Source organism: Austrofundulus limnaeus, unplaced genomic scaffold, assembly GCF_001266775.1.
Source record: "Austrofundulus limnaeus strain Quisiro unplaced genomic scaffold, Austrofundulus_limnaeus-1.0 Scaffold197, whole genome shotgun sequence".
Classification (NCBI taxonomy): Eukaryota; Metazoa; Chordata; class Actinopteri; order Cyprinodontiformes; family Rivulidae; genus Austrofundulus; species Austrofundulus limnaeus.
Window position 1 is genome coordinate 131,135 of NW_013952599.1, and position 16,020 is coordinate 147,154.

General features: G+C 36.2%; 1 protein-coding gene across 2 annotated transcripts in view; it reads right to left on the reverse strand.

Moving 5' to 3' along the window:
• Window positions 1-16,020, reverse strand: part of prmt3 (protein arginine methyltransferase 3) — an 80,301-nt gene that overhangs the window by 51,161 nt on the left and 13,120 nt on the right. For both annotated transcript variants that reach the window (XM_014018608.1, XM_014018609.1), the window contains exon 10: window positions 12,566-12,665. In XM_014018608.1, the coding sequence (XP_013874062.1) occupies window positions 12,566-12,665 (100 nt within the window). The remainder of the gene's footprint in view (window positions 1-12,565; window positions 12,666-16,020) is intronic.

Here is a 16,020-nt window from a genome sequence, read left to right on the forward strand (position 1 = left end):
ACGTGACATGTTCATACGAACCCTTTGTATGAACAAAAGTAAGAGAAATTTAGGATAAGAATACGAACATGTTCTTGCATGAGGCCCAATGAAACAAGATCTACACTGCCATAAACTGAATTGCTACTTAACAAGGAAAAAGCCATTACGTACTTCCAAAGCAACACGAAAAACAGATTAACGTACAGATGCATCCTGAGGTTGCAGGTTTAAGCCCAGGTTGCACCAGGAAGAGCATCTTGTGTAAAATAATTGCTAAATCATTTATGTGAGTTTTCTGGCTGTGGTGACCCCTGTGGAAGGGAGCAGCCAAAAGAAAAAATACAACAACTGTTAAAAAAATGCACACATAAACATAAAAACCTTAATTTTTGGAAACATGTCCTATGGTCTGATGAAACTAAAATTAATGACCATCTACACTTGGAGGAAAAAGGGGGAAATTTGTAAGCCTGAAAACACCATCCCAAATATTAAATGTTTAGAGTGGAAGCATCGTATTGCAGGATTATTTTGCTTCAGGAGGGACTGATGCACTTAACCAAATAGATGGCATCATGAGGAAAGAACATGTGAAAATACTGAAGCAACATCTCATGACATCAGCTAGGAAGTCAAGGCTTGGATGCAAATGGGTCTTCCAAATGTTCAATGATTAAGCGTACTGACAAACTAGCCTCAAAGTGGCCAAATGACAAAGTCAATGTCTTGTAGTGACCATCACAAAGCCCTGATCTCATACCACAGAAAATCTTTGGGCAGAGCTAAAAATGTGTAAGCAAACAAGTTGGCCTACAAACCTTAACTTGTTACCGAAACATGTTTTGATAAAGCAATATTCAACATACGCACTTTTTCAAAYATGATGGGATCTGTTGAAATATAATCTCCAACCATTTCCTCTAGCCAGTGTGATTTTTAGAACTGGGCCTTTGGGACTTTAGCCTTGGATGTTTTCCGTCATTTAAATTCTCCTGTGCAGAAGTCAATATACAGCTCCAGAGCTTGAGATAGAGAAATTTACAGCTTTAATACAATTTTAAACATGTTCAAATAACAGTCAATGGTCTTCAAACTCATCTCAAACCTTCCTTAATTACTGRAAATTTCTAAAGTGTCCTTTAGTGGATTAAACCATAAGCGTGGGGGTGCATGCAAAGGTGGGTATAAAGACAACCAAGATGGATAAAATGTGTGCAAAGGTGAGCACTAAAACAATGTGGTCAGCCTAGAATACATTTTTGTAAGCTGTGCGCAAAAAGTTTCATTTTCAAAAACTGGCCAATTGAAAATCAGCTACTTGGTCACCCATCACTTGGTTGCAAACATGAGACTGCAACAAAACATTTGCCCATTTCCCCCCACATTTTAAGCTACAAACCAGTATGAAATAGTTGCAGTMCAGCAAGATACCACCTTAAAATGACTTTCAAAAGTTCCCTTTACACTTTCAGCACTGTTTTGTAACTCCTTATCTTGATATGTCTGCTACAGCGAATGTTAGTTCATCAAAACTACCCAGACATTAGTGATCCAAGAGATTAACAAAATGCACAAACAGTGCAAAACAAAATATAAACTTAATTTTAAAGTTGAGCTTTTTTAACATTTTGGTAAAAAAATAAAAATAAATCTGTCATATTTTTTTCTTTATTCACTATACTAATAGATCAGTATCAGTAGATCAAATTTGGTTTTACTAATTTAAAATATTCTGTTGTCTATCCAGCTAAGTGACACACAAGTAAAGATTTTAGTGTGAGGTAACTGCTCCCTTGGCAGAACATAGTATGTAAAAAGACTAATGAAACCCTAATGACAATAGACTGCTGTAGCTTACACACATTAACAAAATTAGCATATAAAACACATTCCCAAGAGGATGCTAACATGTACATGCACATTGGAACTATACAAAGAAATATACCTAGAAAGACACAAAAAGTGCATATGCACTTACATTTCTACCTTTTCCGCAGTTTGTTTTAGTTTGATTATGGTACTTATTTAACATATGTTAGAAACCTAAAAGTTCTAGTTACAGTAGAGATGCTTCAGTGTCATTAGCAGTTAGGAGATGAGCGGGGGAAAATACTTGATCTGCAGATTTTGTTTCCATCACCCCTTGGGACCAAATGGCTGTCAATGATCAAAATCTACATCAGTGCTTCACACTTCCCTCCACCTTTGATTGCCTCCCCTCTCCACTTCTGCATTCAAGACCCATCCACCTCAATTACAGCAGATAATCATCACTTACAATCCCGAGACATTGAGAAACATCTAAGGAGCTGAAAAACACCCGTGAATATGTTTATGTCTAGATGGACATGTGCGTCGGGAACCACAGATCTGGGAGGGTAGGAAATTGTTTCATGCTTCAGTGAATACTGACAGAAGTGGCTCAACCTTTAAGAGCTTCTTTCATGTTAGTTCCACATTCACACTTCACCACATTAGCACAATCACATTACACACATCCCTGTAATAGATTTTGTTATGCTAATTCTTGGTGAATGTACGTGTGTTCCAGTATCAGCATAATTTACATAAAAATGGGCAAATCAGAGTTAGATGAGAAAGATAATGTACAACAGTACACTCCTTGTAAAGAAAAACAATCAGCACCAAATTAATGAAAGCACAACAAAAGAAACAAGTATTAGGATTATTATTTGAGATCGACTGATACAGGTTTTTAAAGGCCTAAACCGATTATTTTGTCATCGGTCTAACCGATAAGCCGATACTTGCAGCCATTTTTTAGGGGCAATTTCTCAAAGTCAATACTCCTTTTTTCCCCTCCATTAACACAATAAAAATAATGATAAAAAATGTTACACAATTCTCAATTTTAACAAAAAAGAAACATTTATTAACTAAGCCTTGTCTGGTGTAGGCTGAGAAAAGTGCTGCCACACAGGATTTCATTTTTCAGCCAATTCTTAGAAAAAAAGAGAAAAAAAGAAAGAAAAAACATATTCAAGTTTTTTTAATCTAATGATATATCTTTTTTGTTTGTTTTTTTATATTAATCAGATCAATAACTTTTATACATAAAACAACTGACCATGTTTTAATATCCCAGCAAATATTTATGCAAAAACAGCTTTCTGCCTAAAAGAAACTCTCTGAGGAACACACAGAAAGGGAGAGGGACACACATACATCTTGCTATCTTTGTAAGGAGTATACGCACACACACACACACACACACACACGCACACGCACGCACGCACACACGCACACACACACACACACACACACACACAGCGCTTACAGTCTCGCTTTGCGCTAGTCTTTCCTACTGGGCAAAAATTGCATTTAAATCAGCTGATGTGAACAACAAGMTTTAGATCACAGTTTGCAAATGTACTCCAAAGAAAATGTGTAATGACTCTAATAATGCGCTCAGAGCAAATGTGATATGAGCGTGGCAGTGGCATCTGATTTACATATGTCTATGGTGGATGGCAACACTTTACTTRCTCTTAATAAATGTAACAGAGAGAAAAGACAGACAGCTTTTTTTAATTTTATTTCAGAGGGTAGAATAAGAGAGGTGTTCTTCTATGCCCCCTGGTTTCACCACCATTTAAAAAAGTTATTTTTATTAGTTTTAAAAATAATATTAAAAAATACCTTAAATCTACCCAATGTTGCAATAATTGAATTGCACTGGTTAATTGATATTAAAGTTGTTTCTGGTTGTGTAGGTTGGAGGGTGGGGTGGAGATGGGCAAGATTTTATGTTTCTAGAGTGGGGAGTATTATGTGTTTTTTAATTGCAAATTTTTAATTGCAAGGTGTTTTATGTATTTTTAATTGCAAAATGTTTTATTTTATTTTATTTTATGTTTTTTTTCCCCTCTCTTACTTCTATTTTATTGTTGGATGTTGTTTTGTTTTTACTGTTTGATAGGACTACAGATGTAAATTAGCCTTGGGCTAAATCTGGTGCAATGCATCAAATTATGTTTTAACTGCACACTGTCCCGAATAAGATCATTCATTCATTCATTCATTCATTCATTCATTCAAAAAACAAACAAACAAACAAACAAACAAACAAACAACAACAACGTTGACAGGCTAATTTCAATGGCAGAGTGAAAGTGAAAAAAAAAAAAAAATGGTGCTTCCGTTCTTAAAAGATTGAACAGGCCGCTGTTCTCTGGCCCTCATATTCTGATACAGAGGGCAGATACAGCTATACTAGCCAGTGAAAATATTTTAAAAGTTAAAAACTCACCCTTGTCATTGTTGGCACTCAGTCTTACAACATTATCAGCCACCCTCTCCCAGGGAGGAAGCAGCAATATATGCGCTCGCGTGATCCAAGGCATGGATCAGCCGAACGCACAAACRAATCGGCCGATACTGATACAAGGAAAAAACGCAAATATTGGCCAAAAATATCGGCTTGCGTATCAGTCGACTTATAATTATTATGGTAATGACAGTAGAGTAGGGCTTAAAGTACAATTAAATAAATAAATAAATAAAAATATCAAGCCTTTGCTTGGTGACTAGTCTGTGAGGCCATCACTTTGGGTGCTGTGCTGAGTGTTTAGTGGTGCCTGTTGCCATAAACTTTACCATCAACCTCACTCACCGCTTCTTGAGCTGCTACAGGCAGAAACTCTAAAGAAACAAAAAAATCTAAGAAGTTTGTAACTCTGAGCAACACTGAGGCACCTGCTGTCTGTGATTTGTGTTTATTCTTTAACTTGTTTGAACTCTCTTTATGTTCTAACAAGGCTTTATTGTTTTAACAATGACTAATTGTGTTGGCCTTTAGTGCTGTTAGAATTTCAGCTTGTTTTGCTGCAGATCTACAACTGACCAACAAGAGCACAAGAAACACCCATCACAACCGACACAAAAGTTACTGACTAACAGTGAATATTTTAAAAATTGACATTACGGGGAAGGGAAGATATACACAAAATTGCAGTATATGAAGTTGTTTCATTATAAAGCAATTATGTTGTTGTAGCTTAAACTTTTTCTGCCTTGGTATTGAAGGAAYTCTGCATGTTTTCTTGCTTCAACACATCTGATTCAAATCTGTAGGTTATTAACAGGCTTCTGTTAATTTTGAGCTGCTTAGGTAATTCAGCTAGGCTTGGAAGCAATAAAGGGGTGCTTTGAGAAAAATAGATTGGGAACCACTGCTTTAAAGCTTGCAGGAACTGAAATAACCAAGAACCAGCTAAACAAAGACCATTAAAAGGTTTGTAAAACAAGGTGGACGTAAACCACTTCAGGAATATTTGAAGGTCTTGGGGCAGCGAGAATAGCCAATCAGTCTTCATTAAACTAGACAGATCTGTGACACTCTAACTAGGATTGTGTAGATGCATTTATTTATTGCACAAGTTTCTGAATGAAGGTTTTGGTGTGTGAGACTGACAGTCAATCAGACTGAAGAACAGGATGACTGATGACTGCCACACTCTTCTCAGGCAGGTAAAGCTCTCAGAACAGATAATGAGGCTAAAGAAGAAAGTTATTATTTGACTTCAGAACATTCCCACATATACATGTTGAGACCAGTGTTTGTGGTATGTATCCATATATTCAGCAATCTAAAATAAAATGCTCATCTCAAGGTACAAATCTAATCAGCAAAGTTTTTCTTCAGGGTTATTTTCATACTTAAATACGTTTAACCACACACACTGTTGCTAAAGACCAATTTAGCATTCTAAGACCATTTTCATGGTGAGTTACCACATGCCAAAACAAGCCCTGAATTCAGGGACACAGATTCACTCATGTGCATAAACTGCACAAAACAGATGATTGTCATTTCAGAATCAACAGTGCGTAATCCCAAATCAGTTTTTGTCCATATTGATGTACTTTCAGTGCAGCTGTAGAGGCAGAATTTAACTTAATAAGATGCTAAGTTAAAATTTTCCACTTGGAGTCCAATTTTCATAACCAGACAGGCATATAAAAAGCAAAAATAAAACTTTTATTTTTTTAATAACCAAAAATGGTAAAGCTGTTCTGTAATGTAGTGTTGCCTACTTATTCTGAATTAAAAACTGAAATAAAGTAGGTTGAAATTTTAAAACACTGAATAAAACTGGCTTCTGAAGCAGGGTTTCTGGGTTCTGGCAGTGGGCTGGGTTTCTGCATTGTCGACTGTAGCGGGGAAGAAACTCCATGCAGTGATGTATGTTGCAGCGGGAGGGGTTTCCCAGGAGTTCGGCGCGGGGTGTCTCTGGGGCTATGACAGGTCTGTGTGAAAACGAAAGCTGAACAACCACGTGAACGCGCGTTGACCGGTCGGCGTCGGAGTGAATATGTTTCCAGCTTTAGACTGTTGAGGGAAAAACTGATAACATTTCCTCCCTAGTGCTGTCTTTACTTGCTCTACCATTCATGTTGGTATTTGTAATAACACGGCTGAATCTGAGAGGAGCTTCTCAACACTGAAGATAATCCAGACTTTCCTCAGGTACACAACATCACATCTCACTGCACTGACCATGCTCTATAGACAAGAATAAGGTTAAAATATCCCCGAGTTTAACCGGAGTCATGAAGAGATTTGCTTCTCAATTACAGAAGAGCAAACTTTATGGACTAAAAATAAAACACTACATRACATTGTAATGCTGTTTTATTATTTTCATTTATTTAATAAATGCACTGCCGTTAAGCAACTTAGTACATGTGTGATTACTTTTTGAGATATGTCTATTTTGGAGTTTTAGCCCCCCCCAGGGAGAAAAATCCACTAGCCGCCACTGTCAGAGACATAACACCTGGACTATCCATTCTGTGTTTTGTCAAGATATTTGGATACCCTTCCTGAGCCTGGTTTTGCTGGATGATTCTTCCTTTTAAAACAAAGTACTGATTTGTTATTCTGTCCACTGTCACTAATGTGCTGCTCAGGATGGGAGATTTTAACAAAATGAAGAATCAACACAATCTGCTGGCTTATTAAGATAGATAGCTTTAAGTAAATAGCATTTTATCAAGTGCACGAATATTTATTACAATGAGATGAGATTAATTTAGTTGCTAAGTGGTGTAAATCTAAAAAAAAATCTTTACAGTAATTGTAAATAAACTGAACTGAATCAGAAAACAAATTTTATTGTTTTGTGGTTTTCACACCATTTTCTTGCCACAACATGTTACAGATTTTACTATGCCTTTAGTAGTAAACACACGCTGTTTAAATCAACTATCGTGTCATTTCATCAGTCATCGTCTGTGATTGATCTTGAAGCAATAGTCTTAATTTGGCCTATGAGAGACTCTGCTTTCCTCCTTTCTGACACCACCACACTCTTATCTTTTATGAACTGAACTGTTTGTTTTTGGCTTGCTGAAAAAGAGGACAGATCAATGTTGTGAGTTATGAAATGACAGAGGAGCTGCTGAAGGTAGTCTCACCAGTAGACAGACACTCATCTTCTTGCTCCCCCCCACTCCACCACCACAAGCACACCACATTCATCAACCATTGCTGTCGATTAGCCCTGTAACCACTGCTTGTCTGCTCCCTCATACAACTCCCACAGCTGAACTTCAGTGATGGGACATGGTTTTCTTTTCAGCTTTAATTGTCAATTAACAGAAGACTACAAAATTTAAAAAAAAAAAAACTATAACTGATTTGTAGCATTTAAATAAAACCCACATCTCCAATAATTATATAACTTATTCTAGCATCCGTTGCTTAAGAAAGCATTTATTTTTGTTTTGATAATTTAAAACACAAATAAATAGCTCTTCATCAGACAAACCATAAAAAGAAATAYCAGTGTTCCATAACTGTGCATTTACAGTATTGCATATTATCAATCACTGATTGCAATAAGAAAGAGAAAAGTAGCATTTGTATGAATAACTAGTAAAATTCTCATTAAGGGAATACTGTGACATTTTGAGAAATGTGGTTATTTCCTCTATTCCAAATAGTTAGGGGAGACAATCAGTCACCTCATTTAATACCTTGGAAAGCCTTATATTAATTCTTTCACCAAGATTTATGCTGAAGACACAGATATCCATTTTGATATCCAGATACCATTTTGTTTTGCCTCATTATCTACTTGCAGAAAATAAATAAAATGCCTTTACTTGTTTCAAAAGGGAGAAAGCTTTCAAAAAGGATAAGGAATTCAATACATCTTTAAAGGCAAACTAATTGAAAATGAAAGTGGCAGAAGAGATATATAGGTTGTATTATTTTTAATGGAGAACTGAAGGAATAGAATTAAACTAAATTTCACTTTTGGTAACACTAATCCATTCATTTAAAAGCTTTCTGAAATTAGCATTTTTCATTCTATGCCTTCCACCTCATATGAACAACTTCTTAGTCCAGAGAACATGCTGACAAATGAGCCTAGTTCTTGTTTTACTTATATTTTTAAGGGAGTGTTGGTTTTTGTTTTGAGACTTAATCAATGATTTTTTTCTTAATTCACAGAGCATGAATCTGCCGATCTATAATTCACCAAATTTCTAGTTTATTACCCTGTTCAGTGAATGTAGTCACAAACCATTTTTTTATTTCTTCAAGAACTACTTGGAGAAATCTTTGAAGTTTTGTTAATGTTTTATCATTTATATATTTGTAAATGTACAATAAATCCAACATATAGAAAGCAGCACTGTTGCAGAAAATACAGTTAAAAAGTCTTAATCTGACATCAAAATAAACCATTCCTATTTTATAGCAGTTATTTGTTAAATGTCCAAAGAACAAGATACTTTTTAAAGAATTGTTTACGACTTTTACAAAATCAACAGTTTACATACACTTTATATACACTTTTAAATGATTTGGGAAAGCACAGATATTGTGACTTTGGAAGCGTTAGTTGACAACATTTGGGCTAATTGTTGGAGGCTCACTTATGGATGCTTTTTAGGCACWCCTCAAACACACTGCTTCTTTATGTGACACTGTGGGAAAATCAAAAGAAAATCTGTCAAGATATCAAGAGGAGGACTGTTGACCTCAATCACTCTGCMTAATTCTGGCACTGGTAAGAAAGTGTTTCTATCCACAGTGAAACGAGTCCTGTACCAACCTGAGCTGAAATGCTAATCAACAAGTTTAAAGTTGTTACTTCAAAATAAACACAAAAAGCCAAACAAAAACCTTAATTTTGTGGAGACTTGACTTGTTATCTGTTGAAACTAAAACTGAACTGTTTGAACATAACGACCATTGGTACATTTGGAGGCAGAAGGGGGTTAGTCTAAAGGCTGGTTTATACACAAAAAAAAAGTTCCTCCGTGGACTTTTTACCCAACACAACACTRATTGTTGAGAGAAAAAACAAAACAAAACACAATATCCAGCCATCAGTATTGTTGTTTATATACTTATATGAGCTGTGGGAGGGCAGAGGGAGGAATTATGATAATTTATGGTCTGTCACATCTTCAGTCTGTTTATACTCAAGTCAGGAAAAAGACATCCAAAATAAAGCAATCACCAACCYGCTATGTCTCATGTCCTATTGAAGTACAACCCAAGCTTAAAAACACCATCCTAACTGTAGAGTATGGAGGTGGCAGAGGCATGTTTTGGGGGTGTCTTGCTGCAGGTGGGACTGGTACACTACACAAAAAAGATTTCACCATGAGAAAAGAACATTGTCACTGATGTCATGAGATGTTGCTTCACAATTTCAACATAAAGTTAAACTTGGGTGGAAATGGATAGTGACACTAACAATACCGTCAATTATTCCCTGAGACCCAATTCGGGCCACCTCTCTATGGGTCTTCTGATGGGAGTAAGAAAGTTAAGTGCCTAAGTAAGACCAGTTTTTTTTTTTCAATAAATATTGTGGTTTTGGAAGGCCAGTTAAGCTAAGCAGAAGCAGAAGTTTTAGTCATTTTGTTTTAGATTTTTCAGGGCCACACACAGGCACTGGCTAGGAGGCAGTTTTTAGATCTGAAAATAAACATTTAACTGAGAACTGAATTGGGTTTTCTGTGTATTATTGGAGGTTTCTTTCTGATTAGCAGGGAGGTTTTCCTCTCCACCGTTTGCTCAGGATGGGAGACTGTGATGAAGTGATTCAACACAATCTGCTGGTTTCTTCTTTAGATTGTTCTTTTTTATGTACAGTGCCCTGAGACTATGTATGTTGTGACTTGGCGCTATATAAATAAACTGAATTGAACTGAATTAAATTTTGAATACTTTCCTACAATAGTAAAACTGTCTCTTTAATTGTTTTATAAAGTACCTTTAATTTATCTTATATTATGACAAGAGATTAAAAGTGAGATCATCACACCCYCTAAAGTAACATGACAAGGATTTAAGACAGTCATGAAAGTAACTTGAATACAGTTCCAAGAGACTGGCGAGAAAGACTTAGACAACAGTCAATTTTCTTGTTCAAACGAACAGATCGAAGCTCAGCTTTTACAGTCTTAGCCATTCTGAGAAATGTCTTCCATTGCTGCCCTGATGAGAAGTGACTGGGGAATTCTTAGATTTATTAGCACTCTGTGAGCCAGTGTCATCAGAGATTACGCCCCCTATCCTTCACTTTTCCACCGGCATGTCAGCCACCGAATTTCAATTTCCCCAGCAAGAGGATGGGAAGGCTCTGKCTGACGACCTGTGCTTGTGACCCTGGAGTATCACGATGAATGGGAGGTGGAGGAGGGACAGATATGGGATGCTCATGAATTAGAGATGACTTCAGTGGTGCATTCAACTTTGGCCGTCCTGCCTGTATCACCATAGAGAATCTCCCTGATAAATGGCCATCAAGGAGAAGGAAGACTGCCCTTCTGGTTAGATATTCAGAGGAGCTTATGTTTGAATTCAACTCTTTTTCAAGTGATTCCATTTTCAAAGCATGCAGCACTTCCACTAGCACTTCAGAGTGAATGCACATCTACAATGAGTTTGGATGTTTCCCAAGATATTGTCACACAAGTAAAAAAATACAGAACACAGTATACAACATCAAATGGATGTTATTTTAAATATTATATTTATTAATAACATTTTTTTCATATACAAAGGATAAATTATAATGATATGGCATATTTTAGCTTGGTCAGGTTTCTGTTACTGAGCTGGTCAGATAAAGCAAACCTGAACTCTGATTCCGAAAGAAAGGGTCATTAGGAGTTCAGTCAATTTTTACAATAAAACAACATGTGTAGGCTCTGGAGCATACATCGTAATTACTGTGCATAGCAATAACTGGTGGCACCAGGATTTGAACTAAAGTGAATGACAGGCAGGGGCGTCCCTAGGTTTTAAGGACAAGGGGGGCTTAGCCCCTAGGAGACGCACAGAATTTTTATATATTTGGTATATTATATATTTATATTGTGAATATATATATACATACAGTACATGACCAAATGTTTGGACACAACTTCTCATTCAAAGGGTTTTCTTTATTTTCTTGACTATGAAAACTGTAGATTCACACTGAAGGCATCAAAACTATGAATTAACACGTGGAATTATATACTTAACAAAAAATAGTGAAACAACTGAAAATATGTCTTGTATTCTAGGTTCTTCAAAGTAGTCAACTTTTGCTTTGATTACTGCTTCGCATACTCTTGGCATTCTCTTGATGAGCTTCAAGAGGTAGTCACCTGAAATGGTTTTCACTTCAGAGGTGTGAAGTGAAAACATAACTGAAAATATATGCTTTCTCCTGAGACCCAGAAGAACCAATTTCAGATACTTGGAATGTAACTGTGGTGAAACAGATTAAGTGTAACAGCGGCCTGCCATACATGTGAGCTTCCTCATCCTGCTGAAATGATCTGCTGCGCTCACAGAGAAGAACTCGACTGTTTAGAAAGGTGGACTGCTAATCACCTCTAATCACAATGTTATTTCAGAAGGTGACATATTTCAGTATAAAATGGCTCTATGCATTAGGGATGTAACGATTCACTCATGCCCCGATTTGATTATCAATTTTAAGTTCACGGTTACGATTATTTACAATTTCTTTTTCAACCAAATGATTCATAGCCATTTTCTAAACAAATGTTTCTTTTGTAGCATCAGCATTTTTATCCTTGTATCAAACTGACACTGTCTGTTGTCTTAGAAACAAAACATAACTTGAAATAAATAAAAGTCATCACAAATTCTTACATGACCAAAAGTTATATTGAAAGACATAAAACTGACATTAGAGCAAATTGTTTAGATATTTCTACTAATTTTAGTCACAATCTTATATATATGAGTGGACCATGAAAGTTGATCAATTACTATTCCCAGCAGTTTGGCCTCTTTAACTTGGTTGTTTATTTACATAAATATCTAACACTTGAGTTAGTGTAACAGAATGTTTAGAGACCACTACCATACACTTTGTATTTGACAGACTTTTAACTTGTTCTCTTTCACATGTCCATAAACTCAATAAGCATTAGGAAATGTAATTTTAGATTGAACATATATCAGAGTCTTACATATAAGAACCTATAAAGAGATATGAAAGACATTCTAAGCACAAGTTTGACAAAGTCACCAAACTGCCATTGTACTTTTTAGTATTAAATATGTACTTACCATCCATTCTGATATGATGATGTCAACTTTCTCTACAGGGAGTTTTATGTCCTCAATACGGCCTTTGATCAAAATGATAAYGTCCTCCAGATGATTGGACCTGTGAGAGAAATAATAAAATGTAAAAACTTGTCTTTAAGCACTAAATTTTATAAACAAGTTGTCAAGGAACGAGCAATGACAAAATACAGTGCCCTCAAATACTAACAGAACAGAAAAGGCAATTCTTCTGTTTTTGCTGTCCATTTGAAAACATTAAAAATCAAAGTGAGACTAGAGATCAGAATTTCAATTTTATCTCCAGATGTATATCAACAGCTGTTCCACAGTTTCAAAGATWGTCTTGTTTGAGAAAGAATCCTACATTTCAGGTGAGCACAAGTTTAAYAAAAGTTACACTTAACACACAGATTAGGTTATTTTTGCAATAACTAAATAGAGTCTAGAAAACAATGACATGGTCAAACAGTTGAATAATTCAAGATTTTTTTTTCTTTTTCTTTCTACTTTGTCTCCCAATAAACTCATTTTAGTTTGAATTTTAGATAATTTACTAGCAAAATAATGAATAATACCCAAATCAGTTGGCTTGTGTTTTAATTTAAACTGAAAGACAACATATTTCCATAGCTTTCTGTATTCATTTTACAGCTACTGTCATGTCTTGTATCATCAATAAAAATGAATGAGCCACTTCCAGAAGGCGATGCCATGTCATCACCATCATGACTCAGATGGGCTTCTCTGTTTCTCTACACATTAGCCTTTTCWTTACTTTGTTAAAACTAAATCCATTCAACGGTGTCTTAAAACATATGAGCCATTTCTATTTACCTTTTAACCAGTTCCAGTTTTACCTTTATAGTAGGGCTGCACGATATCAGGAAAACCTGCGATGTGCGATAACAGTGCTTAATATTGCAATGACGATATGACTTGAGATAAATGAACAAATATCTGAACTGGTGTCACTTTGGTACTTATGTCCCAAATGTCTTCAGTTAAAGTTATTTGTGGGAGCTGAAAGTTGTTTTGTCCATCACCGATTTCTGATGTTTTCCTGGCGGCACCTGTTTTTCTGACCAGCATAAGGGCCACAGTGGTAGGAAGAGAACAAGTTGTTCTGGGTAACGGTTCCCACACTTTACAGCTCCTGTCATGCACAATATAAATGGCAGATATGTATTTGAGACATAGGCTGTGTCCAAAACGGCAGGACGRGTCCTCCGAAGGTCGAATTCGTCGGCCGCATACGTCACAGCGCCGCGACGAAGGACGTCCAAAACGGAAGACTCCTCCGATGCGTCCGACAAATACGTCCTTCTTTTCCCCCGAATCGAAGGACAGGTCTGATGGAGCCTTCCCTGCCCAGCATATTCCATAATGCAATGCGGCCCGACCGGAGATTTTTTTAAGCTAGTAATGGCGGACGAAGCGAGAGAAAAGAACACGTTTTAAATAAAAATATGGTGATATAATAATTTAAAAAAATTAGCGGTTGTAATTCTAATACTTTTATCATTTGTATGGACATGTTTTTAAATATTATTTTTTCGTCATAAAAAACGCGAAATAAACATGAACCTACAGCGGGTCAATTAGTTCTTCAAATGATACTTTTAAGTTAATTTTATAGTTTTGTGATATTAATAATGCTAATGAATTGATATTTTTCTAGGTTTGATTTAAGTTTGCTTGTTTAGCGTCGTCACAGTTGCTAGGTGACATGACGTATGCTGGGGTAAGGAGGGGAGGCTAGACCGTCCAAATCCACAGCCTCTTTTTTTCCGGTCTTCCCGGTCTACCAAGGACCCGGCCCRCCGAGACCGGGGAGTCTGGGTCCTCCGGAGGACCCGGCCTGTCGTTTTGGACAGAGCTATATAAAATGTGGAGTATATTATAATATAATTATATATTATATTAAGACAATTTACCATTGGATCAATAAAAAAACAATTTAGCTTAATAGTTATTATACTACTTTTATCCATTTGTAACTATTCTAACAATTACAGTGAAAATATCCAATAATTTACCACTTACCATATTTGCCATATTTCAGAAAAAATTGGAAAACCAGTAAGAGTTGCTAATGCTTAGGAGCAGTTTAATTACTATTAGCAAAAATAAATAAATAAATAAAAAWAAAAAAGAATTTTTCAGCATTCTGGCCTTTTAAACGTTGCAGTCAACATAATAGCTTGATTACCGAGAGGCAAACTGACAAAGACTAAAATAAAAAGAACCCCCCACCCCCAGCTTACCATCTTGAACCAAGATTTGATTGATATATTGGCCAATACATCAATCAAACCACTGTTGTCAATTTTCCCATTAAACTCTTTGTTAAAGAACAAGTTGTGCAAAAGTACCGTAACACTGAACAGTTGGGACAGGTGCATTCGAAAGTTTAGAAATGGGCAAATTAAGTTCACCTTTAAAGTTTATAATGCATTTTAGGTTCATCCTAAAATTTTATTCACAAGACAAATATTCATAAGTTTTTATGAGCAGTGTACTATCAATTAGATAAACAGACAATAGGTAGACACTAACTCACTGAGCAAAACAAAACAAAAATAATAATAATAATAATTTGTCTGTTTAAGATTGATGCCTTTTTTTAGGAAACTCATTTTATGATCTTTGCATGATCATAAAATGGTGCATATACAGTCTAACAACAATGTTCATTTTTTGAGACACTCTGTACAAAAGCCCTTTCACGTTACAGTTTCAAGATAAAACCACAAGATGAGCCCCTTTTTTTCCACTGCTTTTGGTTATCCACACAGGATCCAATCATGGCGGCCAAATCTTGTGACGCAAAGTTTTACATTTCACAGAACCAGAAGAGCGACAGCAGCACCTTACGTCAGAGGTTTTAGCTGCAGAMACAAATCCCAAGGAGATTTAAATATTAAAAATGTCCATACTTTTGCTCAATTTCTAAACTTTTCAACATTTCAAAAGCAGCATTTTTACTGCTGCATATTAATCCAGTCTTTTCAGACTGGAGCAGGGATTTAAAAAGGACAAAAGTCTAACTTTGAACTTTTAATACATCCAGTTCAGGTAAAGACTGTAAAATCCAAACTGCTGTTTAAATGATCCCCACTTTCAGACTAGCCAGTTTAAGTATCAATCTCTGTGAATATTCCATTATCATGACAGCTAATGTTACAGAGGACAGAACAATTACTCACAGCGGCCCAGAGAGCATTTCTGTAGCAGTGATCCTTATCTTAAACTGTCTCTCCTCTCTCAGCTGCTCCGCTATCACCTCCTCCCAGAATTCAACACCGCCACCCCCACCTCTTCACACATAACACCCCCCCACCCCTCACCCCTACCTTTCACCACAAGAAAACACTGTAATCTCATTATTGGGGTAATTTAGAGGACAATGCCAGGGCTCTGGGGAGAGAGTGTTTGTGCAGCTTGGTGGGAGAGAG